Source organism: Anarrhichthys ocellatus, unplaced genomic scaffold, assembly GCF_004355925.1.
Source record: "Anarrhichthys ocellatus isolate YVR2014 unplaced genomic scaffold, GSC_Weel_1.0 scaffold17, whole genome shotgun sequence".
Lineage (NCBI taxonomy): Eukaryota > Metazoa > Chordata > Actinopteri > Perciformes > Anarhichadidae > Anarrhichthys > Anarrhichthys ocellatus.
The window spans coordinates 6,662,419-6,689,811 of record NW_022280047.1 but is presented as its reverse complement, the minus strand read 5'-3'; the positions used below and the strand labels follow the sequence as shown (position 1 = coordinate 6,689,811).

Sequence of the window (27,393 nt, the reverse complement as noted above, 5' to 3'; positions counted from 1 at the left end):
ATAGAGATAGAACGTCTCATTCGAAACAATATAATAAAGTCTCGGATTAAACAAATGTAGTGCAATTTTAAGAATCAGCATCACAAATGCATTTAGTATTTTATTCTGAGGGATTAGTCACTTAACTTCCGGTGTTGGTCTTTCCTTCTGCAGCTTTGATGAAGTTCAGACTCTCACAAGTTCAGAAGAGCAGTTTCGATCGTGGGGCGCCCCCTGTTGGCACCGGAGTGTATGTTTTTGAACTTGTATCACAAGTGGTTACGTATTCCTGCAGGCAGAGGCATTATTATTGGATGTCATATTGCAAAGGTACATTTAAAGCAGTCGTGTTACACTCATGCTAACGAGCAGTTATAGTCTGGTGATAGAGAAACTTAGTTGTATTCTAGTACTATTTTTCTTCATTTATTTAGGCACATCTGCTTTGATACTGTACATTTATTGTCGTCATCTCACTTAGTAAAGTGGGAAAATGAAAGAAAAACCAAAATACAGGTTTAGTAAGGCGGTGAGAGACGCTAAACGACTGTACTCTGAGAAACTGCAACACCAGCTCTCAGCAAGTGACTCTGCTTCTGTCTGGAGAGGCCTCAGACAGATAACAAACTATAGGCCTAAAGCCCCCCACCCCATGAATGATCTACGCCTGGCAGACGAGCTGAACGACTTCTACTGTCACTTTGAAAGACAATGGGACAGTCCTGACCCCACCCCCCCATGGCTCCATCATCCAGCCCCAGACCACCAGGTCCCCCTTCCACAGCTCAGCAGGGGCCCATGCCTCTGTACCACCCATCCCAGAAGTTCAACCTGCCAAAGACAATGATGGTGCACTTCTACACAGCCATCATTGAGTCCATCCTCTGCTCCTCCATCACGGTCTCAGCTCTGCTGAGAGGGTGATTGGCTGCAATCTGCCGTCCCTCCAAGACTTGTTCGCTTCAAGGACCCTGAAGCGAGCCAGAAGGATTGTAGCCGACCCCTCTCACCCTGGACATAAACTGTACGAGCCCCTTCCATCTGTTAGGAGACTGCGGTCCATCAGGACCGAGACCTCACGCCAAGAACAGTTTCTTCCCTTCTTCAGTTGGACTCATCAACAAAGCCCGGGTCCCCCACTGACTCTGACACTTACATCCCCAGGACTCCTTTCCCAGTTAATATACACTTGACATTTAATGATATACTTGTTTTAATATACTCGTTTGTTTACCATGTTTTTATATTTTATTGTCAATTTCAATAGGTTTCTATTTTTAAATCATGTCTTGTATTTTGCACTGTGTTGATTGTTTAATGTTATGCAGCATCCACCATGTCAAATTCCTTGTATGTGTTACTTTGGTAAATAAACGGTTCTGATTCCTTAACAAACTTCAAGTTTTGCATACATTAGAGTTTGGAGTTACTTTTTATTGCACAACTATTTTGTGGTGGACGACAAATTGACAGATTGTGAAGATATCCATTTACATTTCTAAAAAAATACTGCAGGTTGCACTGTTTTGGAAAGGAGAGTCTTTCGTAAGATTTACAAAAATGATATATTCCTTACATTGTACCAAAATGGTCAGTTTTAATGTGAACACTAAAGATAACGTTCAAGTGAATAGAACTGCACCTCGGACCCGCAATATTAAAGCGATGTGATCACAGGTCAGAGAGATTGTCCTTTCCTGGTGACCTACATCCTTTCCTGGTGACCTACATCCTTTCCTGATTTACTAATTATAGTCATTGTCAAGAGAGAAATATAGTCATTGTCAAGAGAGAGAGAGCAGGAAGCATTACATCACAATCCATTTGTTCTGGCCATATTCAACTATTTTGCGATAAATGTATTATATTAAATGTCTATCGTTATTACATTAGTTGGACCTTTTCAGGAATCCTTCAGAAACTACAGGACCGTTTTCCTTCCACACGTGTTTGGCACTGCTCGCAGTGATGGATGTCAAATAATGGGAATAATAAAGCTTAAATTTAGGCTACAGTAGTAGATTCAACATCAATGTCTTATGCAGTGTAACACAATGCAAAAAGAATGTTACGTATTGTGTGGGGGGAATGACAAATAAAAGCAGCTAGTGTCAAGTAAAGTGGTAATTAATAACTATTGGAATACTAGGGAGCCGTCGTAAATGTTTGACAAGTTAAAATGTCTGCTTTGAAAAAGGCAGATCAACATTTCAGACATGTACAAACAACCATCATCCATATCTTATATAGGCTGTTGTAAACACTAGTCAGCATCTGTTACATCCCCTTGTGTAGTCTAGAGAAAAAGATAACACGATTACACAACAACCAAAGAATAATAAAGAGTCAAGAGTAGAAGGAACAATTAAAGAGATTTATTTTAAAATCAGGTATGTGCAAACAAAGGTTTTCAAACAATGTGGGAGAGGATGAGACAAAGTGGTCGTGCCAAACAAATAGAATTCAATACAACAAAACTAGGCCTGGCTAACTCCTACCTCTGAAAACAAAACAAACAAAATGGCTTTACATGTTTATCTAAAAATAGCTTCACCAAAACAAATACAGGGGTGGCACCGGCCAATAATCTTAAACTATTTAGACAAAGTTAAACTACGTGGTGGTACAAGTGTAACGGGTACACAAACTCACCTACTGTCCCACCACAAATCTTCACAATTTAACAACAACAGTGTCACAGCTCAAGCAAGCAGAGAACAAAAACAAAGAGAGTGAACTCCTCAGGCTTCCTCCTTTTATTCTGGGACACACTGATTGGCCAGCTTGAAATCTGTGGGAACCAAGAAGCAGCATGACTGGCTTGCACAGGTGGAAACCAAACACCTTGTTGGTACCTGGAGAGAGAAAAAAGGAGGGAGAGAGAAATCTTCCACATTGCCGATACAAATTTCTATCCTTCCTCATCTACTTACTGTTATATGTGATTAAATAACTTGAGTGAATACACAAGTCACATATACTAAAGAAAGAGATCAAACATTATGTTTTCTTCACACCTGATGATAGTTTGTTAATCATCCTTCACGCCAATCAGCAATGAACATACAAACCATTGAACAGGACAACTTAGTCACTGTAGACATGGCCCTGTTAACTTTCATATCTATCGCCCACAAATAACCACCATTCAGTCATGCATTTCAAACACGTACCAGAAAGAGCTCAAACAAAACCTTAAAAGTCGACTGTCAGCATTTAAAACATGTCTGCAGTTTCCTGCCTGCTGGGGGTTTGTTCAGCGGACCGACACACGGTGGCGGTAGAGAGTCAACACGGACCTTATTTTATGGCCTCGAAGAAAAACACGACGACTGCCGATTGGATGATTGCTGACGGAAACGAAGAAGAAGAGAAGACTGAACAAAAACAGACGTGAACGCACGTTGACGTGACCGTGAAACAGACGGGAAAATGTGAAATGTAATAGCCTACAGAAAGTCTTAACTCCTGCGTGGACGGCAGGTTTTGGTCAAATTATTCATATTCCATGTTTGTTAACACACGTGTTGTGTCTCACTTTGTTTTCTTATTTAAATAGATGTCGCGGTTTTTCCCGTCCATCAGCTGTGTGTACAGTGTGTCCAGTGGGGTCATACGTGGAGGTCCTCGCAGTTTTCTTCCCCTGTTAAGGCCGCTCCCGCCCGGACTGACATGTGTTTTGGCAGCCGGTAAAAAGGACCTGATAGACTTCCCTGTCCTGAACGAGGACGAGCTTGAAGAGCAGTTTGTGAGAGGATCTGGACCCGGAGGACAGGCCACCAACAAAACCAGCAACTGTGTGGTGCTCAAGCACATCCCCAGTGGGACTGTTGTGAAGGTTAGTCCTGTTTTTAAACAGTCAACATATTGACACATATAATAGATATTTGGTGAATAAATGACAGAGTTCTGATGATGAATTTCTTAACCTTGAAAAATCAGTCTCACCTCAGTGTCCATAGCTGTTCTGATGCTTTTAATCATGACATGATCTTCAGCCAAAGATGCCCAGTTGTCATCAAAATGTAGAAGTTGAAATTAAAGGACTTCTTGTCCAAGTTGGTTTAGAAGTTCAGATTCACGGTGAAGTTGTTTAAGTTTTGTTATTTACTAACCATGTTAATGTAATTTATTGTACCATTTCCCCTGCAGTGCCATCAAACCAGATCTGTGGATATAAATCGAAAGCGTGCTCGGGACATCATGCGCGAGAAACTTGATGTTGTTTATAAAGGAGAACTCAGTGAAGTTATTGTAAAGAAGAAAGAGTCTGAGGTGAGGAAACAAGAGAAGAGGAAGAAGGCAAATGAGAATCTAGAGAGAAAAAGACTCTTTAGAGAAGCTCTGGCTGCAGACTCCAAACCTGGAAATAATACTGTTTAAAATGTTAGATGGGAATATAGAATGAATACATTAATACCTGAGAGGTTCTGTATGTTTGTATGTCGACACAGACTGGATAACTAAACCTGGAAGGGTGTACTGTCAACAGTTGTATATCCAGTAATCCTTGTATTTGTATGGTGTCTTTCATGCAAAGTTACAATACATAAGATGAGAAAAGAAACATAAAATAGAGTCAAAAGTGTTGTGCGGAGTGTGGTTCATCTTTCAGTGCTTGAAGAGATGTTTTCAAGAAAACAACATTCATTCGAGACACAGTAAACTTTAGATACAAGTTGCAGAATACTTGTACCTGTAGGTGTTATTTGTCTTGGATGCATATTTCTTTAACGTTATCATTTGATGACATAACTTCCCCTCACTTACTTCCTGTACATTGTTAGTGTTGTAGTCTCAGTTTCATATCTGAATGTGTCCCCACACTACAGCCTTTCCTGCCGGCTCATTTGATATTGAAAACCCAGAACAAGTCAACAACATTAAAGCTGCAGCACTGATGTTTTTAACTGGATCATTTTGTAGCATAACATGCTCCATGTCTAAGTATGCTTGAAACTATTCTGTTAATTGATTTGATTTATTTCTCTTTAATCATCACACGTGCTTCGTAACGTCATATGAAATTTAACATTTTTCAGATGGTATGCTTTCAAATGCTCTTTCTGCTCCGTATTCTAAAATATCCAAAACACATTCATTATAATTGAATAATATAGACTTAAATGAATTAACCCGACTGAGATTAAGATATTTTTGCAACGTAAACATGACTACAGCCCAGCTTTGGTGGGACCATAGACTGTATGGGTGGGACACATGCATCGAGTCAGACTTTGTTGACCGGCCGTGTGACGGTCAGAGCTGTAGCCAATGAGAGAGCTACCTTCACACTCGTGCCCCTCCCTCGTGGACAAATGAGCCAATGAGAGGTGCAGAACGGTTTTTAAATGCTACACGCTCTCAGGCTCTACTTTGTACCGTAGAGGTCTGATGTTTCGTCGTTGCAGAAGCAGTGACTTAAACTAAGCAAAGCGAGGAGCTCGTGGACACAGGGCAAATTAAATAGACTCCCCGTCCTCTAATTTTATTTTTGGGACCTGACATGGCAAAAGGTAAACTTTACTAATGTGTTGTCGCTTCCGCACTTGTTGCATGTCACACAAGCCACAGTAAATTAATGTGTAGCTAACGCCAACTAACCAAAATAGAGTACATACTTTAAAAATGCATTTAACTGGTCTTTACTAAAAGTAGTTTTAATCATGCTCGCCGGTTATAGTCGACGTTTGTATCATGTCACGACAGCAGTGTTTACATTTATTTATTTCCGTGTTTATAAAGGGAAGAAAGGTGTGCCGAGAACCGACAAAAAGCTCGAGGACACGGACGAACATAAAGTCGCCTCGCGGAAGGAGACAAAGGAAAACAAACCAGCAAATAACAAGGTGTGTTTTGTTGTTTGGCTTTACGCTTTTGTGTTTTAAAAATACAGAAAGAAACGGCTATTTTCTTTTTGTGCTACATTCTGTGTTAACCCACGACCCGAGAGGTAACGACTCTGCTGCTGGGGTCCTGCCTCCGTTGCAACAGCTTTAACCTTAACCCAGAATTGAGCCTTTCAGGCTAAATCTACCACACACCGTGTACTGCCCCAACAACCAATCAGAGGGTAAGGTGTCTGTGTAGAAAGAAAGTGCACCATATGTACACATTGTCATTAGAGGAATTGCGCAATGAACAGCCCGTACACTAACATTGTACAAAGTCCATTTCCAAATGAGCAATCCAAAATCCACACTATACATGTATTTACATCTGGCACTGGCACTGGTTGGGTACCTGAACACCCTCATTTATTAATAAACTATAATTTAATCCTAATGCATACGCCACCAATTAGACATGGTGCTGTTACCGTTGTAATGTTTACCACTTCCGGTTGTAGTTGGCAGGCATAGTGGTGAAGTCTTCATCTATTTCTAATTGTTTCACTAGGGTAAATAATATATATATATTTTTTGCAGGATTGCGTAGGTACTGTGCAGTCAATTTTACCAAGTCTACGGAGTCAACGCAAACCTCGATCCCCTCTGAGCGACAACTCAAGCATGCTGATCCAGGAGAGAAATGAATCCGATGCAACTAATGCATTCACAACAAAATTAAAAAAAGGTGAGTACCTAATTAACGTTTAAAACGGTTCAAATCAACTAATAGGAAATGTGGTTGTTTGGTCATTTCTATTTTATATGATCTATCTATCCATCTGCTGTTAACCACCCCATGTTAGTGTGGTCAGCAGATCCATGTGTGCCACAGAAACATTTCCTGTGCATGTGAGTGGTAGCAGTGTTCACTGACCCACTGTCTTATGACACAACTTAACTTTTTGATTTATAAGGAACTTCTCTGTGTTGACTAAGGCAAAGTGTTTCGGACAGCTGTCCATTTCAGTCTTTGTTTCTTCCTCTAGACATACCTAATGAAATAAAATCTGAGAGTTGTGAGTCCAAGGAGCAGAAGCCTGAAATGACTTGTTCCAGTCATGAGATCAGAAAACAATCCACGGACCAACTTGAACAAAAAGACTCGACCACACACACAAGTGCAAAGTCTGCAGCAGCCAACAAAGTTTCAGACAAACCTCAGAGTAGAACTGGTCGCAAGCCCGGAGCAAAAAAGTAAGCACAGAAAAACAAGAAGTCACGGGCGCTTTCACAGATAGTTGAACAAATCAAAATGTCATTTCTTTAATTTTCTTTTCAGGACGAAGAATAAAGCTCTCCAAAACAGAAAGGTCACAGATTATTATCCCATCAGACGGAGTAACAGGAAAACAAAGACAGAGTTAAAGGTCTGTATGAAATGTTTTTATTATGATTAGTTATTATTGCTGACTTTATTTAGTTTCTATTCTGCAACTCTATATCACTACCCATAACAGAAGGTTTGACTTTGATGCAATTACTGTTATTGCCAACAGAGTGAGGAGCACAGACACATCGATGACCTGATAAAGAACGACATTGAAGAAGGAATGCAGGTAACACTTAATGGTTTCAATGTACTGTGGCCATTTCAGTCCAAATGCGTTCCATACATTTCACTGTGAATAGTAAAAAAAATCTGTTTAGTAACAACACAATTCATTGGTTGTCTTTAATGGCAGAGTTATACATTTTACTAGAGTGGTGTGCATTTGCAGTAGATCAGTCATTTCTGTGACAAATATTTTATTTTTCACCAAAACATATTCTTTGTTATTTAACCAGTCATTGGTTGATGCTTAGTTTGGGCAAAAGAATCCCTAACCACGTTAGAAGTTTAATGTTTTTGAAAGTCGCAGTAAAGCACCCCTGTTGTATTTCACACGTCGCTGCTTTTGAACGTCAACAGATCAAACCCATAGAAGGAAAGGGAAGAGGGATATTTGCTGCCAAGATCTTCAAAAAAGGAGAGTTTGTTGTGGAGTACCATGGAGACCTGCTGGAGCTAGCTGAGGCTAAAATAAGAGAGGCCCAGTACACCCAGGATCCCCAGAAAGGCTGTTACATGTACTACTTCCAGTATCAATCCAAAACTTACTGGTATGTCCAAACGTCACCACCATGACATAGGATTTGTTGTTGTGCCAATTCTATAAACTTAAGTTTGGTTGCATGTCATACCCATCATGTATACACAGATGTTTTAGAGAATGTATGGTAAGGAAAATTATCCTCAAGAATTGGGCTGTCTAAGGAAGTACGTTCTTGTAATGAGCAGTCTCCTTATAAAATACTTTTCATAGGTGTCATTAAGATTGCAAAAGGCTTTAAATAAATAAAACAAATCCTATATCCGTGACTCCCAGTTTGGATACCCGTCTTGTGCTTTAGTGACAGTTTAATCTTGAATTGTTTACGCTTCACAGTGTGGACGCTACAGAGGAAACGAGCCGTCTTGGAAGACTGATCAACCACAGTAAAGCTGGAAACTGTCAGACTCGGCTTCACGCCATCGATGGAACGCCTCATCTCATCCTGGTGGCGTCCAGAGACATCGTAGCCGAGGAAGAGCTGCTGTACGACTACGGCGATCGAAGTAAAGCCTCCGTGTCGGCTCACCCGTGGCTCAAATACTGAATCCACGACGACAGGCGTTCATATTTCAGATGAATTGGTGCTCGTCCTGTTCAGCTTAATGTAAAATAAGCTAAGAATGAACAGTCCTCAACAGGCTTTTTTTATCGGGTATAAAATATGTTATAGTTTTAAACAAGGGCGATCAACTCGTGAGTGTATTTTTGCAACTGTTTTTTTTTTTAAATCATGGTTTTATTTTTTATTTTATCAAATAGTACCAGATTGAAGCTTGAAAAGTGTTTCACATTGTCTATGGTGTTTCCTTTTGTAGTGATTATAATTGACAATTCAATTTCACTATTGTAAATTATTACTTGTGCCGTAAATTAAGGGATAAAACACTGAGTTTTCATTCTAGCTGTGACATGGTTCACGTTGAAGACTATCTGAGGTATTTATGAAATATGGTGTTCTAAGATGACACGCTCCTCCACTTATTTTGGGCATTTTTACTGTAATTTGATACTTGCCAGTGTGGAAATGTATGGGGGGGGAGGGGAGGGGGGGGTATAACATGCAACAAAGGTCCACGACTAGAAGGGAGCAGAAAATGTTGTGGTTATGTGGAACAAACCTTCAGGCTACCAAGTCTCCTAAATGTCATATTTACAGCCAGATTGAAGAGAAAGCTTCTGAGTTGTGAGACTAAAAGACACAATAAGAGCACAATAAATGAATAACAAAATGTTGTGACTGTTGCCTTTCAGCTGCATTTCTATTGTACAGAGACACACAGTGGCTTATAGAACAACAGTAATGTTGACGGTACCTTTAGATATGTGCAACAACGTTTTGAGTGGACTCTGACTTTACTGAATTAACAATACAAATGTATTTGTCTACTTTGAGATGAGAACTTGTATTGGTGTGAAACAACACATTAAATATTTTAAAAATAATCAATTTTCATGCCTATAAATGACTTCATTTCGAGTGAACGCATTCAACATAATCTCCAACACTCGTGAGATAATACTTTCCAGTTTCATTTCATATCTTGTATATATTTCTACTACATCTACTACGGTAAACGATTTTAGGTTAAAATCACCAGTACAAAATACAGTGCTTGTTAGATTGACAATAGACATGGTAAAAAATAATCAATATAAAAGTGTCTAACTGACAAATCCCGTTTGTCTTCTCCGTGGTCAGTTCTTCTGAGAGATTGTTCTTATTTTCGCCTGAATGAAAACCTATAAACAGAAAAGGTCCAGAGTTAATTTAAGGTGTTTTACAGACCAGTAAAACTGCTCAATGCGAGAGAGAAACGTTGAGTCATGACAACATGTAATTACTGATGGCTGACAGCAGTTTGGCAGACACACTGCCGATTTACAACTTCTCTCGTTCTCTCGTTCAGCGCTCACAAAAACATCCTTCGCATCAGCAAGAATTAATTTGGTCACAAGTACATCGTTAGGAGACGGCTGTGAGAACAATCTCCCTGCTAGCTTACTTCATCGTCATGTGCTTGCTGATTATATTTGACTTGAAACCTTTCCATCTGTAGTTTACGGGTAAAAATAAAAGTTCCTTTGCGCTACTCCTTTCAAATGACTTCTTTGTTGTCTGCATATTAATATTCCTGTTGTTTTTTCTTTCTTGGCTAACATTAAGGGACTACGACTGCATTTCGTTGTGCAACGACGGTGTCACATGAACCTTGTTTGGTCTACTCACAGTTTGCCTATGGTTGTCTTCTCCTCTTTTGCATCATTTATGATGGCTGGACTGCGCTGTGGTGTCTGTGTCCCCAGATCCACCTCCACCATCGCTGCTTCAGCCTGTGGCAGAATCCCACTGCAGAACAAAGAAGACATTTTAATGCCAAGGTGTTGTACATCAAAAACAGCTGTAAAACAAAATCCACACTATCAAGTTGAAGCTATCGATGAGATCGATCTCTTCCCCTTCTAAACTAGAATCAGTGTTTTTAAAAAGTAGCAATGGAGACTAATTTCAGCGTCATAACATCAGAACAGGTAATTTCTACTGTTGATGTCTATATAATACTGCGGTGCTGATATATATTATTATATTACAAGTCTTTATGATAGTAAGTGTCTTTATACAGTCTCTGTATTAGTAATGGCAGATATGGATGGGATAATACTGGATAATAGTGTCCATTTAGAAAAATATCAGTATCACTAGTGTTTATGAGTGTTAGATGTGTATTATTAATATTAATATTGCCTGTAGGCCAACAGATCTGGTCTTAAAAGTAGTTTATCAGCCTGAAACAAGAATAAGTGGTACAATTCAGATTTCACATTGGAGTTTCCTCTGAAAACAACTTCATGAAAAATCTAATGTAGTACTATACAACAGTCCTGCAATAAATGTTCAGTTCTGTTATTGTGAGAGAGGTTTTGATTTAGCTATAGATCGTTTATAACGCTGTAGTTAGTGGTGGTGTTGTGATTATAATGCTCTGTCCTGTATGTACATGCAGGTGGACACATGATAGAAAAATGCATTCATAAAAAGAGGTCCCATGATATAAGTTGAATTAAAAAAACTCAATAACAACACGTTAGATCCCATCATAGAGACTCCACCTCTTGTACAGCTGGAGCTCCTCCTGAGCCACCATGAGCTGAGCTTTGAGCTGGTTCCTCTCCTGCAGAACCTCCTTCAGCTCCTGCATGGTGAAGCGCGGTCTGTTGGGGTCTGTGAGGTCCACCAGCAGCTGGTTTGGACCCGCTATTTGCTTCAATGGCAGACAGGAAAACAAAGCATCTCTAAACGTCCGCTTCACGTGTGACACATGACTGTAAGTGAACCGTACACGACTGCAACACTCACCATGCCCGGTCCAGCGGAGCTCGACTTGAGGATCCGGTCCAGCTCACTCCTCAAGTTGTCCCGCTCCATTTTCAGCTCCTCCAGAGACAAGTTGTACTTATTTACCAGAGTCTCGAACATTTCCAACACGCGGACTATTCTGAACTGTAAGTCCGACACTTCTTCGCCTGTGCTGCTTATTTTCAACAGATCTCGTCCGATCACATAGGAAATGTCATACACATCCTCCACCGTGAGCTCAAACGCGTCCTTCTCGAAAGCCAGAGCAGGCGACGACTCTTCTCCAAACTCCATGACGGAACGATTCGACTCCTAAAAACACCGGAATAAAGTTAACTTCCGTCCGCTGGCTACTTTTTACGACGCTGTAAAATATCGCTCTCTTTCTTTTTGTCTCGAGCTCAACACATTAACTGGCAGAAGGTAAAACTTCCAGAGCAGCGGCACTTCCTCCCCATCAGTCATCCGCCAATGGCGTGACTCGCTGGGCCAGCAGAGGAGGGCAAAGTATCCTAGCGACAGGTGAGTACAAAGATCGTACATGTGTCAAGATGACTCACTCAACACTGTCAATACGTGAACACGGCTCCTTTGCTCACGTTACAGAAACGCAGGTAATGAAGGAAGTTTGAGTTAGAGCTCTTAGTTTTTCTTCTCAGCATCAGGTGGGAAAGCACGTGATTTAATGTTTTTATTTTTTTTATTTACTCACTCGCACTGCTCTCCCTCTCTCTTGGACTGTTAATATACTGTATGTTGTTATATACCACACTAAAAACATGTTGCTTTGAAGTTATACTATTTTCTATTAATAACGTATACTGTTTTATTACATTACGTACTATATATGTCCATATTAATACGTACAAACACAAAGTATCATTCATTATCATATTTACAGTATTAATCTGGTGTACACTGTTTACATTGCTAGTGTTGCTGCTACTTATCACACCATTATGTTGGAACTTTGAGTTCTATTGTAGTTTCCATTTTTATTTCATTTTATATTCCTCTAATAATTGTTTCTCAATTTATCCGTATTTATTTCTGTTTTTGTGCTACTGCAACACCTGAATTTATCCTCCAGGAGTCAATACAGGATTATTTTAGCTATCTTCTATTTTTATTTATTTATTAAAATTAAATGACCAAGGGAAAGGTTCTTGCCTACACAAAAGGCCATACAAACCTACATCTAGCACATTTGTTTTAGCCATATTCCTATTTGATTGTAACACAATAACAACATGAAAAAGATGAAAAATAAAACTTTATTACTTTATTCTGGAGAAGCATTATTTTACAGATGCAACACTGTTGGCTGTTAGGGCATGTTTTTACAGTACTCATTATTGAGCTGTTGTTGGAATAGGTTTACTGGTCCTACTGGTGTTTTACCAGTATGATTGTACTCGTGTAAACCATAGAAGGTGGTGCCACAATGTAGTGCTGCAGGTATACAGTAATATCCTCTTTTCATCAATTCAGGGGACTAAGCACATTATCCCAAACAGTCTTTTGATGGAAAATAGAGGTGCATGATCCTCCAGCTCATTTGCTGCACCTTGAAAAATGACTGACACACTTGACAATAATTTGTTATATAATCAGATACATCATAAATGACACAAGATGTTCCATTTATCGGTCTTATAGCAGCTAGACCAACCACTGATATTTGATGTCATTATTCAGAGACTGCTAAGAAACTTGAAATTCAATCCATCTTTTGAGAAACGATGTGACAGAATTACTGTATTTTGATCAAGCAATGTAGTGGGAAACTTGGGTGCTAAAATATTTGACATTACAGCAGCATGTGCATCATTTCACGTTATGATTTTTGATGACGCCTCTTCGAGGTCATAAACACACATTAAAGTGTCCAGATATGGCCAAAATGTTTTATAAAAGTTGACACTGTGTAAACACCATACAGATTTAGTTAAGTTAAGTAATGCAGCAACTTAATCAATTATTGTAAATATGTCTATTGACAACCTTTGTTGAGAGAAACAAACTGGTGTAGACAACAGAGTGGAAAAAAATAAGACCAATCGTATAATTCAAACGCACGGTCATACAAAGAAAAGTCTTCTGATTGGCAGCAATGTAGGGTCGTCTGCAATCAAACCGGCTGCCACCATCGGCATTATGGCAGTGAAGATCCTGTCCAGAGGTGACAATGGAAACAGTGACACAACGAGATGGAGAGAGAAAAAAGTATTAGAAGCGTTGTTGTGATCTCTAATCACTGTTATATATGAACCACAGTGAACCACAGTGACACTCGCTATTGACACCTGACATGATACAAAAACAAGCGCTATTTGTTTTTTACAGATTCCTGTACGATCAGTTAAGGATGTTTCTCTGATGGCATTTGTGAGACACATTATGATGATACATTACACCAATGGAGTGCCACAGGAAGACATTAGAACAGGGCGGAGAGATGCTGGCCCTCTTGACAAAAACAAAAGGTAAAAGTTGGTGAATGAAGAAAAGTCAACTCATTACTTACAAGCGTCTAATTCCTGATTCGGCCTGATCAGTGGAACTGGAGCATGGTGGAGGAGATGGCGGACAGACCATGAAGCTGATGTCATCCTCAAACTCCTCACTGAGAGATATGTAACAGGTCATTGTAAACTTTTGCATCAGTGTTGCGTGTAGTTGAGATTAGTACCATCTTAATTTTGGAAACAAAACAGACCTTTTGTAATGTACTAGCTCTTCCTGTAGCAAGAACACTTGGGCCTTGAGTTCATTCTTCTCCTGCAGGACGTCCCGCAGCTCCTGCAGGGTGAAGCGAGGTTTGTCTGAGTCCTGCTCCAGGCTGTCTGTCTCTGTCTCTGTATCATCCGACACCTTCTGCAGTCAAAACATGCGTTCAGCATTTCTCTGGAGCAGGAGGGTTAAACTGATATATATTTCTGCCAACTGCAGAGTGGTGGTGGTAATTCATATCAACAGTTGGCTATGAAAGAATTAAGCAATGCGACAAATAAAATAAGATAAGAAGAACACTTAAGTTGATGTACACAAAGCAGATTTAAAAACATTAGAAAAAGACTTTTCTAATGTGTCCTTAAGGCCTTACATGCTTGTAAGGCCTTAAGGACACACCAGCATGACAGTATGATCATGCTTCATGTTTTATGTAAATAGCGTGGGCATCTACTATAACCACAGTCAGACTGTGTACAGGGGGAGCTAAACAGGTTTTACCAGTAACGATGTTGTCGTGTCCTCGTCTCTGTCACCCTCTTCCTCATTATTTTGTCTTTTTGATGAGCTTGGGAGAAGTGAAGGACTCTTGTCATGCTCAAAGCAGTTTGCCAGGAAGCCAGGGTCCCCTCCACACTCCACCCACACTGAATTTGGTTTGATGGAGTTAGATGGCGAGGACTGGATTGGTAACAAAAAAGATCCACTTAAAACCTGAGAGACTTAATGAACTATGGCCAAACCTAATTTCCAATACATTTTGCGCATGGTTTCCAGCCTGCTGAACATAAGCCCTTTTTCTTCTTCTTACCGTCATCTGTGGGGATGTAGGCGGTGACATCCCAGATCTGGTAAAAGAGGTTTCTTCTATATCAGTGACCTCTTTCTCCAGTTCCCACCCCAGGAGCTCCTTTCTCAGCCTTGTGACCTGGAGCTGCAGAGCGACCAGCTCCTGCTGCCGTGCCTGTGCTGCAGCTTCCAGCCCGGCCTTCTGCTGGATCAGTGCCTTGCCCTGAGCCTCCATCACTCCTATCCTGTGACGGAGATCCTGGTTGATTCTAATCAGCCGGTGCTGCTGCATCTGGAGCTATAGTTGAGGAAATGTATATTGTGACTTCACAAAATCTGGTTCCAAGGAGGTAAATTGTAAACTAATGTGAAAGGTTTATCAGGTGCCAGTATATGTGCTGTATATGGTCTAAATCCTCACCGCCTCAACATCCTCATTTTTTAGTGTCAGCTCGTGGTCTTTAGCCCGGATCTCATCCCTCTGCTTATCCACCAAGTCTGTCAGCTTCTTCAACACCTGCCTTTCCTTCTCCGACATTCCTGTGGATATCATAAACAAAATGCATTTGACAAGAAAGATTCAAACCTCAACGCGTTTGGCAGGCGACTCTGAAATCTAAATATAAACATAACATTAAAAAGAGTTTCAGAATAGACAATGTTTGCAATTGTATTACCCCAATGACAATGGAAATCTAATTTAATGTAATTTTTCAAGGCAAAACCTCACCGGGATGGATTGCTTCATCTCAAATGCAGGCGTCTGTTGATTGTCACACTGAACCAAAACAAAGTAAAACTATTGGTTGAGTAGAATGGTAGCAAATCAATATATTAAAGCATATACTACCCCTTTAATGTATTTCCAGACAAATGTGTCAGCAAGCAAAGTGATCACATGACGCAGTACCCATTCATTTGGATGACCATGTTTATAAGCACTTTGTGCACTGTGGCCCTGACAGTAAGTATAGCCGCAGCCACCATGAAAGTCTCACACAGGAGCATTATATTCTGGTCTGCTTTAAAAATAGTCTCCTTTACAAGCTCCTGACTGACTCTCTTCACAACCCCCCCCTTTTTCATGTCAACGTGCAAGCACGCAGCATAAACTGTGGAATCACATGTGACAACATCAGGGCGAGTATGTGTGACGTACAGCAGACGGTTAATCAGCGCAACACAAATCTGCAGTGAGCACACATCTGGAACATAAATCAGATCTGTGCTGGAACTCTCAGCCAAAACCGAACTAATTTAGTATCGGTCCTCACAAGATACTGTACCACACGACATGCACGGCAAGACTTCAAACAGCAGCAGAGGTCTGTGTTGTGATTATTAGTAGTTATTGTACTAGATGCTCATTACATTTTCATATTCTTAACATTTGTATATTTTACATAGCCATACTATTTTTCACAATAGATTTGTTTATAGGCATTAGTGAATTGCTATGAACCAATGCCCTTTGGGACAATAATTAAGTAATTGATAAAGATCAACTCACAATTCACTCATCACTCTCTTCTTTAATCACCATATAGAGATGAGCTGATCAAGCTATTTCTTTCCCGATGCTGATTCTGAAAGCTGAACTTTAACTCATGCATATAACTCATTGAGGTGAGTTGGCAGCCTCCTGTCACTGAAAGAATGTAACCGATATTGGGAACACTTAATTCTTAAAATTACATTGGAAAAAAACCCATGGATCGGTCAAGTCATGGCTGGTACCCGATCGGTCACCAGATAATTAGTAAATTAAATATTGCATTTACACCTGGAAAGATGAAGAAACCTAAGAAAAAAAATGGCATGATAATAAGTCTTTTTTTAAAAACCCCAGTTTTTTCTTATCCCATATCTGATCTTAGTTGAAACTTCCCAAAACCCATCAGTGAAACCCTGGTGGGGAGTCGACGGTGCAGACAACCCACCCTCCTGTTTCTGCAGGTCCTCCTGTGTGACGGGGAACTCTTTGAGCGAGAGGCTCACCACCAGCCTCTTGTTCTCAGAGTGAAGCTGGGTGATCTGAGAGAGCAGGTCCTGGACTTCTCCTCGCCACGCATCCTCCACCAGCTCCAACTCCTGAGCAGAAGGGATGAAGAAAAAATAGAAATGAGGCCAAACTCCAACACAGTCAAGTGTCTGCACGAAGTGGTATTTGTTTGAAAGTTGTCGATATAACGGTAACACTTTACTTCAGATTTAGCTGCCCTCGAAATCGCTTAGTTTTGTTGTAATCACACATTATTTGAGTTTATTGAAAGTGGGCTGTTAATGAAATGTAGTAATGTGAAGTGTACCACAAATGAATTAATTGCTCCCTAATCATTATGATAGCATAGTAATTAAGTAGTATTGTGTAGGAACGTTTGCTACATTGGTATTACAACTACACTAATCTGATGCAATAATATAATCACATAGTAATATATCTACCTTATCTGTGACTATCACAAACACTGCTACATTTATTAACAGATTTATCAGTTTTGCAGGATTTGCAGCTTTTATAGATGCGACTGTGACTTATGCTACCTTGAAAGGTCAAAATACAAATGCCAACACAAAGCACACAGAATGGTAGACAGACAGGGACAGGGACACACACACCTACCTTCTGGTGCTTCTTCTCCTGCCCGGATCTGTCGCTCCGCTCCTGCCGCAGCCTCTCCAGCTCCCTCCGCAGCTCTTCGGCCTCCTTTTCGGCTGCTCCGCTGCTCACCAGGGCCTCCAGCAGCTCCAGCACCCGCACCACTTTGGGCACCACCTCGACCAGAGACTCGCACCCAAACCTGTCGATGATCCGCTCAAACTCCCGTCCGAGCACCGCCGCGATGTCGTACACATCCATGACCGTCAGCTCCGCAGCGGGTCTGTCCAGCGCGGACATAACGCAGGTTTCCATGTCTGCCCTCTGCTTTATCTACACCTCCGACATTCAACATATCCGTCTGTCCTCCGACACTCTGAGGAGACTCACATTTGCCTTAAAAAATAAAGTGATTTACACAAGCTAGCCGAAGCGTGTGTGAACATGGAGAGGACTTGTTTCACTTTGTTGACAGTTAAACACTTTTCCAGCGTCGGAGCGTTACTTGTGATGCTGCCTTCCATGTCCCCGAGAAAACTCGTACATGTCACTACTTAGCGTATATTCAAGTAATGAAGCTCCGTCTGGGTCGCTGGTGCCTAGTGTTTTGTTTTTTTACCTGTGCTACAATTAACAATATAGTGCAAGACAATACGCAAAACTGGCACAAGCGATAGAGCTAGAAGCTGCTAGTTGAAACACCAGTGCTTAATATTGCCGTATACTGACCAATAATAATAATATACATTATTTGTAATACATTCTTTTGACTATCATTATATATCCCTGTTAGCATGTTATCCGCATAATTTCACCGTCGTGTTTGAGGAAATCTCATATTTACAACCGCTCCTGAAGGCAGCAGCCGTACCTCCACGTTGACTCAAAGTCCTTGTGCGCATGTTTTGACCTTCTACGCACATCAGTCAGCATTTAAAATATCCCACCACTGCTGAGCACTTGAGGTACAGGAAGCCAGTAATAAGCAATGAAAAACATTACATTTTTGACAAAAAATATTAAATATTTGTATTGTATGCGTGTGTAATTTTTCTATTTTGCATTAATATAAAAAGGTAAGTGAGTTTCTTGTTAGGAATATGAGAAGAAAGTTTGTATGGAATGTTCACTTAATTCATTTTTAGCAACCAACCCTGCCAATACCTAATATTTGAAGAGTCTTTGCGTCTTCTTGAATGTGCTTTTTGTGACGTCGTTGTTGAACAATAAGACCTACAAAAAAGCTTAAGAGACAAAGTAACACAATGGGACACTAAATTAAACATTTATTGTTCATTTGTTTGACATTTACACTTCTTACAAGGTGAAACTACCATTATCTTTACTAAAATATATTAATAGATCTGAGTGTATAAAGACATTTCGTACAGAGGAAAGGAAAGAAAATAAATGCATTTTTAAGACCCTGTATGAACGGCTACAAGAGGCCAAGAGAGCTTGACCGTGAACCTTCATATTGTACAATAACTAACCCTAAATCTTCATTCAGCCGAAAAGAAGAATTTAACATTTAAAGACACCTACATCCGATATTTGTGTGCAAGCATTAAGAGATTTTTTAATATATATATATATATATAAATTTCTATATATGTATATATGATTCACCATGATATCCAGGTTCTCCTATAATAAAAGGGACATTCAAGAGATGAGTGTAGATATAAATTATACTTAATGCGAGTGGCACAGTCCTATACAGACTGTGTCTTTACAGGTATGATTCAATGCATTAATATAGTACATTCCAAGGCCTCTGAGACAATCTTGTACCTTTGAGAAAGAAAGCTGTTTTGCACATAAAAGGAAAACTGTCTATCATGAAGGCAAAGCCAGAGGTATGTCAAACTTTTGCAGCAACATGGTCACACATGATGTGATTTGCAGGTTTCCATTACCTCCCACCACAACATAAATAGCTTAGAGTGTACATAAAGAAAAATGTGATGTGCTCTGTGAGGAACATTCAAAATAGTGTGTAAAAAGGTTGTCCAAAGCATGATGAAAACTAACATACAAACTACAAGATATGCTGTTGATTTGTAGTTATTATCAAGGTTTCTATTCTAAAAGCAGCAGTAGTACTTAATCATCTAAAACAGTTGTGATGCAAAAACAAAAATACTTTTACACAGTCTAAAATATTAACCTTTTTATTCTTGATGCCAAATACTAAATTAAAAAGGGTTCTGCCTGGACAACATCTGCCCTTTTTAAAAAGGGGGTAAAGGTAACAGGCATCAAGGGTCAAAAATCAGGCTTCTGGTCCATTTTGGCAAAAAACAAAACCAAAAAAAGAAAGTAAGAAAAAAAAAAGGGAAAACGGTGAAATGCAGAATGAGGCAGAGGATTGTCAGCATGCAACTTAAAGGAACCATATGTACACAACATGGTGAATCTGGTCAATCCAACCATCCATTAGTGGAGAGTTTTCCTCATCTTCTCCAGCATTACTTAAACTGTAACATACAGAAGAAAAGAGGCAAACAAATATTGGATTTATCAACAAGTCCATCATATGTTATCACATGCAAGACGCTGACTTTTCTTCACATCCCTTACCGTGGTTTTGGGTGGTGCGTTGGGTTTCTGGGCCAAAGCGGGTTTCTTGAAGAGAGCAGGCTTGCTGAGTTTTGGTGACATGGTGACAGGATGGTCCAGCAAGGTGGTTTCACCGTTCCCCTCAGAAACCTGCTCTGAAGGAACTCCGACCACCTCATAATGCTTCTTCCTCAGCTCGCCCAAACGCAGACGCTCATTCTCCAACTGACTTTCTAATTCCAGCACCTTCACCTGAGGGGCGGGAAATAACCAGGGAGGTATCCATGTTTAAAAAAAGTTTCTGCTATATTTAGTTCATTTAATGACTTCCATGTAAAAATCAGTTGCATGTCAAGCTCATTTATGTGAAATGGGAAAATAACCCAGGTCATTATAGTATCCCTGTGCTTGCATTTAATCTGTCAGTGTTGAGTAGTGTTTTCTTTGAATACATGTATGGCTGAATATATTAATTGGAATTGGTCCAGTTTTCAATAAGATTGCAGAGCTTTTAAATCACAACTGATAAGTAAAGATCAAAGAAATATGATATGACCTGCGTTTTAGATTATGCGTTTAGACTTAAACTTACATTTAAAATCAATTTAGCTACAAAGAAATAAGAGTGGATGTTTTCAGTAGCTAACAAATATCAAAAGTAAGGGACATGCACTTCCAGCCTTTAGCAATCACTCTTTAAAACCCCTCGTAGCTCCGTGACCATGTCTTACCTGTGACTCCATTTCTTCTTTTCTCAACTTGATGACGGACATCCCAGAGAAGTCCATGGTTTCTGCATGTGAAAAGTGTTTAAGAATTATTAGACAGATGCTCATCAGAGTCCAAAATGATCTAGTGCACAGATCAAATTGTACTTCACCTTTCTCCTCCAGGTGCTCCTTTCCCGTCCTCGTTGAGGCCACCACATTAGCTGCCATTTCATTCACATGGCGAGAAGCCTGCTGGAGAACTGTAAGCCTCTTACTGTTGCGTTCTGCCTTAACCTGAGTGCAGAGGAGAGCGCTTGAGTGAGACCAGATGACACAATTTAGACACAAATCCAACAAACTCATTCGCATAATACAATGTAGTTTATTTCTACAATAATACAGTATCTCAGAGTATTGTTGTATTTCTCTTAGAAATCGTCAGACTATTACCTTTGAGGCAGCAACCAGCTGTGCTGTGCTGGCAGCGATTTCGTGGGAGCAGACAATCAACTCTTCGTATTTGCCTGTGTGCAGCACCACCTTATCAGCAGACTCCCTGTGAGGGATCAGGTAAATACTGTATGTTTACTGTGTCGGAGTTGCAACGCAACATTTCTAGCAATGTGCCTTGAAAAACTAGCTCTGGCAGCTGCAATAATCTTTTTCTTACGATGGCACATGCACTTTGCAAACGAAGACGCAATGTCCTGTTAGACTTACACCATCTCTGTGGCTCCCCATCCCACAGCCTTGGCAGCAGAGATTAGCCCCTCAGTCCAGCGAGAGTTTCTGGCGTAGAACTCCTTAATACTTGCTGCACCCTGAACAAGCCAAACAATAATACCGTTAGTCCCCGTTTGTTGTTGTTTTTCTGAATGGAACAGAGCAGCTCCCGGTTTGAAACAAAAGCTGTTGATTTCAAACAAAACCGAGCTGCAAGTTATGGATTCAAAATGAGAACAGTGCGACTCACCCTCCCACTCTCGACAATCTCCTTCTGCAAGTCTGTAGATGATATGATCAGCAAGCGGATGGCCTACGAAGAGTGGACGATAACAAGAGAACCAAGAAATTAGGAGGATAATTAAAAACAGGATATATGCAGGGTAGAATATGGCAGTGCAGAACATACGGTATATTAGTTGAAATACATCAAACTACAGTACCTTCATCAGGTCTGTGCAGCTGTTGAGGATTCTGTAATACAGAGTGAAATAGTGAGTGTACATAGTGATTCATAGTCTATTCTTCAGTTAACAACATTCATTGAAGAATGACAAAAGGGTAACAAGGGCAACAAACAAAGGATGCATTTGGGTATTGTGCTCAGCAAACTATTATTAGCCTGATGAGAGATTTTAAAATCTGTAAAAGACTAACTGTACCCACCAGTTTGATATTAATTCAACTTAAACAGACAATCAATCTTGTTACAAGTTGCTGTTTGAAGTCCCAAAAATATACAAACCTTTCATTGACTTCCAGTTTTACTCCCGATGTGTCCTTTCGTGCCTGATCCATCATTTCCTAAATACAAAACCATTCATGACATTTATTAGTTACAATAGATACACTGCACAATATAACAGGTCAATTCCTTACAGATAATATTAGCACATCTTAAAGTAAGTTTTATATTACTTACATCAATCCTGCGGACAGCCTCCTCAATAGCTGCCGATGTTGCAGCCATTTCCTTATCGACCATATCTCCTAGCTCATCCTGACGAACGTCCATGCCTTTTGGTCGCAGCTCCTAGATACAACGAGAAAAATGATTGGTAATGATAAAGAAAAATACAAGCGAGCACTGTTAGAAAGGACTTAAAACTGGGGAAAATGTTCACAAGTCTTGATGCAGAAATAAGATTTGACTTCCAAACAAATCATAAAATATGTGTATGTAATATAACAAATGTAAAAATGACAACATATTGTACATCCACATCCAAACACTGCATTAGAACACACTGATGCATTTACAGTGTTCATAATGCAGGAAGTAGTTGGAGATGCTTCCTATGAATTTCGTATTTTTGTAGAGAGAATATAAAATAGTTAATGTATCAGTAATCCAAACACCTGCTGACATCGAGTCAAAGCCAGAATCCAGTGTTTTATTTTGGCCTCCATGAAAGCAAAGAATAAAGTGGTTAAATTGAGAGTGCATCTCCACTTTAAATCAATGTGAGACCAACTTTTCAGCTGCAGGACCTCACTGTCCCAGAAACAAGTGGTGGTAGGAATGCTTAATAAATGCTAAATAAGCAACATGATGACTCTTTGTTTGCAGGGACATTAATCATCTGCAAGCGGCAAACTGTGCCAGAGAAGTGTACTCATTTATAGAACATAATGCATTACAGAACTGTTATTCATATCTCATATTGTGAACCTGGGTCTCCTTATTGTGACGACAGCAAAGGCAATTACTGGTAGTAATATTTAATAAAATATGAATACAGATATTCTGTGTTAGCGTCTCTCACCTGACCCAAGTGAAGGATCTTTTGAACAATCACTCGAATGGAGGCCGGGTCTGCCCTTTGGAGGGTGGTCTTGGACTTCAGGTCCTTGAAGAACAGCAGACTCTGAGTGGCACAGCCTCTGCAGTTCTCCGTCAGTCCTGGTAGGTGTAAAAGGGCAGTGATCAGCTATCCGACATAATGATGTGTTCTTTTTACACCGACACTTAAACTCACTCTTCAAATTAAGCTTAAAGCACTAAAGCTGAGGATTGAAATTAAAATATCAATATTTATGACGGAGATTTAGCTTTACATTGGAATGAATGGTGTGGGTAATAAATACTAATACAACTACTGTAATGCCAATGATGTAATTCAGATATTCCTTACGGTCTGCATGGTCTGGGGGTGCCGTGTGTGCAGTGGCGCTGCCATTAATGATCGTATCCCCAGCCAAGTGGGAGAACTGGGTCAGGGCCCTCAGCAGCCCTCCAGCATCTGGTTACAAGAGCAAACAGTAAGAGAGCATTATGCCACATCAGCAAACCAGCCACAAACTGTCATGAGGTCAGCAGGATCACATTGAAACAGAAGCAGAGAAAACTCACCCCCCATGTTACTCAGATAATCTGCATGGCCCTTTTTCACTTTGTCAACGGAGCCCAGCGCGGCCTCCGCCCGACTTACAAGGTAATCTGTGTTTGAAGGACAAACAGAGGATTGAAAAAAAACAAAAAAAAAAAACACATAAGATTTGTTGAAGTCACTTTGCTGTTAATCTTTTCAGTTTATGTCTGTTGAAATAATAGAACAGGGGTCTGACCTGGAGAGCTGGTGCAGCGTATATGAAGGGGATCATCCAGTTTTGCAACAGCATCTTGGATGATGTTCTCAGCCTCTGTGATGGTACCCTGCAGCAGAGAAAACTGCTCGTCCAGAAGCTTCTGGTTAAGCTGCTCCTCCAGACTCGTCTACATGTACACACACACAATTACACAATCAAAAGATCATGCATACGTGTATGTTTAATACATGTTGTTGAGAAGAGAAATATACTGACATACATAAACGAGATTGTTGTATCAGAACATCTCATGACAGCCAATCTTGATATCTGTATTACAGTTTCATCAACAACAAGATTCACCGTTACTGTAGTGTACTAAAATGACCAAATGAAGCCGGTGTCCTTATTGCCCTTATTTAGGTGCAGTGAGTAGGCTAAAGTAGAGTGCAGGGAGTCCAGATAGAGCATTTGCACATTTCCCCCTGTAAATGCATCCAAGTACACCCACATTCTGCTTTATGTTTTGAAATTCTAATCATTCAAAAAAATGTATTCTTCCAAATTTGTTGTTCATTTGTTGTATTTCTTAGAATATATCTTAAAAGCCCTTGCTTTCTGTTGAATACATTTACATTGACGGCACGACCGTCCTTACTGACCTTCTCCTGCAGTTTGCCCTGCAGCTCTCCCAGCTCCCTGCTGCTCCTCTCTCGCTCCGTCTGAAGTGACGACTGCTGCACCTGCGCAGTCTGCCGCAGAGACGACAGCTCCGCCTCCTTCTCACTCACAGATCGCATCAGACGCTCCTTCTCCGCCTGCACAGCCGTCAGCGAGTTGTTCATTTGCTCTGACGTCTGGCAAAGGGAGAGAGCGATGAGGGAAGCCAGAAGAGGCAGATGGCCTTGAGTGTCGGAAGGAAAGCCCATCCGAAAAATGTGTGACATGCCTCAAGCCTCTAAACACAGAACAACTCTAAATACTAAATGGTGGTGAATTAGCTAAACATCATCGAGGTGGTGGCTGTTTTTTAACGTTACAGGTGAACACTCACCATCTCGCTGCTCTGCAGTGTCCCCTTGACGCGCATCACTTCTGCCATCTTCTCCTCCAGCTCTCTCTTCAGCTTCTCCATTTCAAACTTCTGCTCTTCCAGCTGCAGTGACAATGAAACAGCATTATTTAAACCCATTGACATTAGCACTGCACTGCTACCTTGAAAACTTCCATGTTCTTGTAAAGAAAAAACACCAACCTTCATGTCAGCTTCATGTTTAATTCGATCAACCTCAAACGACAGCTGCTGTTTGGTCCTCTCCACCTCTTCCTGCGTCTGCTGGGTTGCTGATAGCATCTTTACAGTGTCTGCACTCTGTCGGCACATTAACACATTTAGCGTTACCACACACAGCCAGGTGCAGACATCTAATTAAAAACAAACATCCGCGGCCTGGTCTGCAGTCTTTCTGTACCTTCCGAAGTAGTTCGGCATGGCTGGACACCAGCTCTGTGTGCTTCTCCCTCAGCTTATTGTACCGCTGCTCAGTGGACTGCGCTCTGTCTGCACAGCAAAGACAGATGACAGCATTATCACATGCACTTGACCACATTTTGCCCGTGTATATGAGAGATAGTATTCACTCTGTTTTACTTTCTGCTTCAATGAAGATGGCCTGTGTGCTCTCATGTTCTGCGTTTCGGCGACGCGTAGCCTCCAGCTCCATGCGCAGTTGTTCATTTTCCACAAGAGCATGTTGCTTCTGCGCACGCTGTTCTTCCAGTTCTGCCTCCAAACTGTTGATTTGGGATTTCAGCTGTGTGATGTAACGCTGAGCCTTCAGGAGGGGAAAAGAGAGATCTGCATTTTAGGAAAAAACTACTGGTATCAGTACAATCTCAAATCTTGTTCAATATTCAAGATGACATTTTCATCTCACAAGATGCATTTATAACACCACCAGCTCGTCTGCACAGGTGTAATTGATCAAATATATCATGGTCCCATTCTATTTAGTGTGTCACAGCCATTCCAGTGAGCCAGCTTGCACAAAACCACGGCCCGGCTCACCTAAAAGGAACAGGGCCATAATTAATGTTCTTGATCACACCAATGTTTACCCTGCAATGACATGTGAAAATGGCTGCTGTAAAATGGGCGTATAGAAAAAAACATGATACACAGTGGAGAGAAAAGGGATGACATGCCAAAAAAAAGGCAAACAGCTTGCAAGCTGGAATCCGTGACATCAGACATCTCAACTGGACACCCCTGTCTCGTTCAGAGGCTACTTGCCACATTCCACATGTCAGGAGCAGCATTTGCATCCACCCAACACATGACCCAGATTCCTTTGCACGTAGATAATATTGCCTTCTACAACCACACCTCTTCTATGCACATAAAAGAAGCCTGAAACAGGTGATTCAATACAAACAGTCCTTACCTCTGCCTTGACTTTCTCCAGCTCTGCTCTCAACAACTCAATGTCCTGCTTCTGTCTCTCAATCTGGAGATCCCTGCCAGACAGAAAACACATAATCATAATGTGCCGGCACAGACTGCATACTAAACCCAAATAGTCCGATTGACGATCAGAGGCTACAGTTAAAAACACCCTGGCTCACCGGTCATCGAAGCCTCCATTTGGAGGTCCAAACGTCTGATCAAATATATCCAATTGCTGAGAAAAAGTGAAATAGTGACAAATAAGTGAAAAAAAGCAAACACAGCGTCATCTTACTATTGTATGAGTGCAAGTGACCTATGTGCCATACCTGTGGCTGTGCCTGCAGGCTGGATGTTGCGACATCGCTGACCTCGATGAGCGGCTCGGGATCATCGTCGTCGTCCTCTTGTTGCTCTGGTTCGTATTCATCAGGGATGACCACCACTGGCTTTACGTGCTTAGCCAGTGAGGCTGCGTGCAGGAAGTTAGGTGGGGACTGACAAGGAGACAGACAAAAGGTATGTTACCGTTGTATTTATGGTCGTCTATGAGAAAACCTTCATGGCAAGCTTCAACAGATCACAGCCGTCTACGTAAATAATAAGCAAATTTCCCAAGTTTGTAGCTAGCAGCAGCAGTAGTAGTGAGGTCATTGACATCCAAGATGGAGGCTTGACTCAGCACTGAAGTCATCCCATCTCTCCCTATCCCTCTGAACTCTTACATCAGGCAGCTTGGGGATCTGGATCAGCCTCTTGAAGTACATCATGTCTCTGGTTTTATTGAAGAAGGTCTTAAGGCTGTGGAACAAAGGACAACAAGTTAAGAGAATACATTTTTTTTTGACTTATTAGATGGCTTTCATGTGTTGTACAAAGGGTTATAAACAGTTTGCGGGTATGGCAAACTGTGCCATCCTCTCTGAACTCAGCACCTACATACATACATACATACATACATACATACATACATACATACATACA

At 40.7% G+C, this 27,393-nt stretch overlaps 5 protein-coding genes across 8 annotated transcripts in view; 2 read left to right on the top strand and 3 right to left on the bottom strand.

Moving 5' to 3' along the window:
* The first annotated feature begins 3,350 nt into the window (after nt 1-3,350).
* On the top strand, nt 3,351-4,845 carry mtrfr (mitochondrial translation release factor in rescue). Its single transcript, XM_031856766.1, has 3 exons — nt 3,351-3,420; nt 3,539-3,817; nt 4,132-4,845. The coding sequence occupies exons 2-3, from the start codon at nt 3,539-3,541 to the stop codon at nt 4,360-4,362; spliced, it is 510 nt and encodes a 169-aa protein (XP_031712626.1). The 5' UTR covers nt 3,351-3,420; the 3' UTR covers nt 4,363-4,845.
* A 487-nt stretch (nt 4,846-5,332) lies between these two features.
* Nucleotides 5,333-9,406, top strand: kmt5ab (lysine methyltransferase 5Ab). Of its 3 annotated transcripts, XM_031856763.1 has the most exons (8): nt 5,333-5,495; nt 5,725-5,828; nt 6,408-6,555; nt 6,857-7,064; nt 7,150-7,237; nt 7,367-7,426; nt 7,780-7,970; nt 8,297-9,406. In XM_031856763.1, the coding sequence occupies exons 1-8, from the start codon at nt 5,486-5,488 to the stop codon at nt 8,505-8,507; spliced, it is 1,020 nt and encodes a 339-aa protein (XP_031712623.1). In that variant the 5' UTR covers nt 5,333-5,485; the 3' UTR covers nt 8,508-9,406. The 3 variants fall into 3 exon arrangements, with proteins under 3 accessions (XP_031712623.1, XP_031712622.1, XP_031712624.1); XM_031856762.1 differs by lacking the exon at nt 5,333-5,495 and having other exon boundaries at nt 5,510-5,828; XM_031856764.1 differs by lacking the exons at nt 5,333-5,495; nt 5,725-5,828 and adding an exon at nt 5,835-6,052.
* Nucleotides 7,153-11,755, bottom strand: rilpl2 (Rab interacting lysosomal protein-like 2). Its single transcript, XM_031856765.1, has 4 exons — nt 11,319-11,755; nt 11,072-11,223; nt 10,191-10,310; nt 7,153-9,703 (listed from the first exon to the last, which is right to left on the bottom strand). Exons 1-4 carry the CDS (start codon nt 11,610-11,612, stop codon nt 9,682-9,684), a joined length of 588 nt encoding a protein of 195 aa, XP_031712625.1. The 5' UTR covers nt 11,613-11,755; the 3' UTR covers nt 7,153-9,681.
* Nucleotides 11,756-12,573: 818 nt separating this feature from the next.
* LOC116388360 (RILP-like protein 1) lies at nt 12,574-19,027 on the bottom strand. 2 transcript variants are annotated; one of them, XM_031856121.1, is made up of 8 exons: nt 17,464-19,027; nt 16,781-16,931; nt 15,262-15,380; nt 14,863-15,138; nt 14,553-14,732; nt 14,038-14,195; nt 13,846-13,944; nt 12,574-13,490 (listed from the first exon to the last, which is right to left on the bottom strand). In XM_031856121.1, the coding sequence occupies exons 1-8, from the start codon at nt 17,752-17,754 to the stop codon at nt 13,400-13,402; spliced, it is 1,365 nt and encodes a 454-aa protein (XP_031711981.1). In that variant the 5' UTR covers nt 17,755-19,027; the 3' UTR covers nt 12,574-13,399. The 2 variants fall into 2 exon arrangements, with proteins under 2 accessions (XP_031711981.1, XP_031711982.1); XM_031856122.1 differs by having other exon boundaries at nt 14,038-14,192.
* Nucleotides 19,028-19,063: 36 nt separating this feature from the next.
* Nucleotides 19,064-27,393, bottom strand: part of hip1rb (huntingtin interacting protein 1 related b) — a 19,830-nt gene continuing 11,500 nt past the window's right edge. The window contains exons 10-32 of the mRNA XM_031856331.1: nt 27,135-27,210; nt 26,739-26,906; nt 26,589-26,644; nt 26,408-26,480; nt 25,615-25,798; nt 25,436-25,524; nt 25,219-25,335; nt 25,018-25,119; nt 24,626-24,820; nt 24,003-24,150; nt 23,788-23,874; nt 23,570-23,677; nt 23,201-23,337; nt 22,357-22,467; nt 22,180-22,238; nt 21,878-21,908; nt 21,685-21,747; nt 21,432-21,532; nt 21,162-21,267; nt 20,882-21,005; nt 20,733-20,794; nt 20,023-20,253; nt 19,064-19,919 (exon numbers count right to left, since the gene is read on the bottom strand). Of these exons, the coding sequence (XP_031712191.1) occupies nt 19,911-19,919; nt 20,023-20,253; nt 20,733-20,794; nt 20,882-21,005; nt 21,162-21,267; nt 21,432-21,532; nt 21,685-21,747; nt 21,878-21,908; nt 22,180-22,238; nt 22,357-22,467; nt 23,201-23,337; nt 23,570-23,677; nt 23,788-23,874; nt 24,003-24,150; nt 24,626-24,820; nt 25,018-25,119; nt 25,219-25,335; nt 25,436-25,524; nt 25,615-25,798; nt 26,408-26,480; nt 26,589-26,644; nt 26,739-26,906; nt 27,135-27,210 (2,437 nt within the window). The 3' untranslated portion in view covers nt 19,064-19,910. The remainder of the gene's footprint in view (nt 19,920-20,022; nt 20,254-20,732; nt 20,795-20,881; nt 21,006-21,161; nt 21,268-21,431; nt 21,533-21,684; nt 21,748-21,877; nt 21,909-22,179; nt 22,239-22,356; nt 22,468-23,200; nt 23,338-23,569; nt 23,678-23,787; nt 23,875-24,002; nt 24,151-24,625; nt 24,821-25,017; nt 25,120-25,218; nt 25,336-25,435; nt 25,525-25,614; nt 25,799-26,407; nt 26,481-26,588; nt 26,645-26,738; nt 26,907-27,134; nt 27,211-27,393) is intronic.

Bases quoted from the DNA above. Each gene is read 5' to 3' on its own strand.
- LOC116388360 (XM_031856121.1), bottom strand. From the start codon at position 17,754: ATGGAAACCTGCGTTATGTCCGCGCTGGACAGACCCGCTGCGGAGCTG. The intron at 15,381-16,780 runs GTGGGTTGTCTG...TGATATCCACAG, and splicing joins GGACCTGCAGAAACAGGAGG to GAATGTCGGAGAAGGAAAGG. The intron at 13,491-13,845 runs GTAAGTAATGAG...ACCTCTGGACAG, and splicing joins GAATCAGGAATTAGACGCTT to GATCTTCACTGCCATAATGC.
- mtrfr (XM_031856766.1), top strand. From the start codon at position 3,539: ATGTCGCGGTTTTTCCCGTCCATCAGCTGTGTGTACAGTGTGTCCAGT. The intron at 3,818-4,131 runs GTTAGTCCTGTT...TTTCCCCTGCAG, and splicing joins CCAGTGGGACTGTTGTGAAG to TGCCATCAAACCAGATCTGT.
- rilpl2 (XM_031856765.1), bottom strand. From the start codon at position 11,612: ATGGAGTTTGGAGAAGAGTCGTCGCCTGCTCTGGCTTTCGAGAAGGAC. The intron at 11,224-11,318 runs GTGAGTGTTGCA...CTGCCATTGAAG, and splicing joins GCTCCGCTGGACCGGGCATG to CAAATAGCGGGTCCAAACCA. The intron at 10,311-11,071 runs GTGGAGTCTCTA...TTTGTTCTGCAG, and splicing joins GAGCTCCAGCTGTACAAGAG to TGGGATTCTGCCACAGGCTG.
- kmt5ab (XM_031856762.1), top strand. From the start codon at position 5,646: ATGCTCGCCGGTTATAGTCGACGTTTGTATCATGTCACGACAGCAGTG. The intron at 6,556-6,856 runs GTGAGTACCTAA...TTCTTCCTCTAG, and splicing joins CACAACAAAATTAAAAAAAG to ACATACCTAATGAAATAAAA. The intron at 7,427-7,779 runs GTAACACTTAAT...GAACGTCAACAG, and splicing joins ACATTGAAGAAGGAATGCAG to ATCAAACCCATAGAAGGAAA.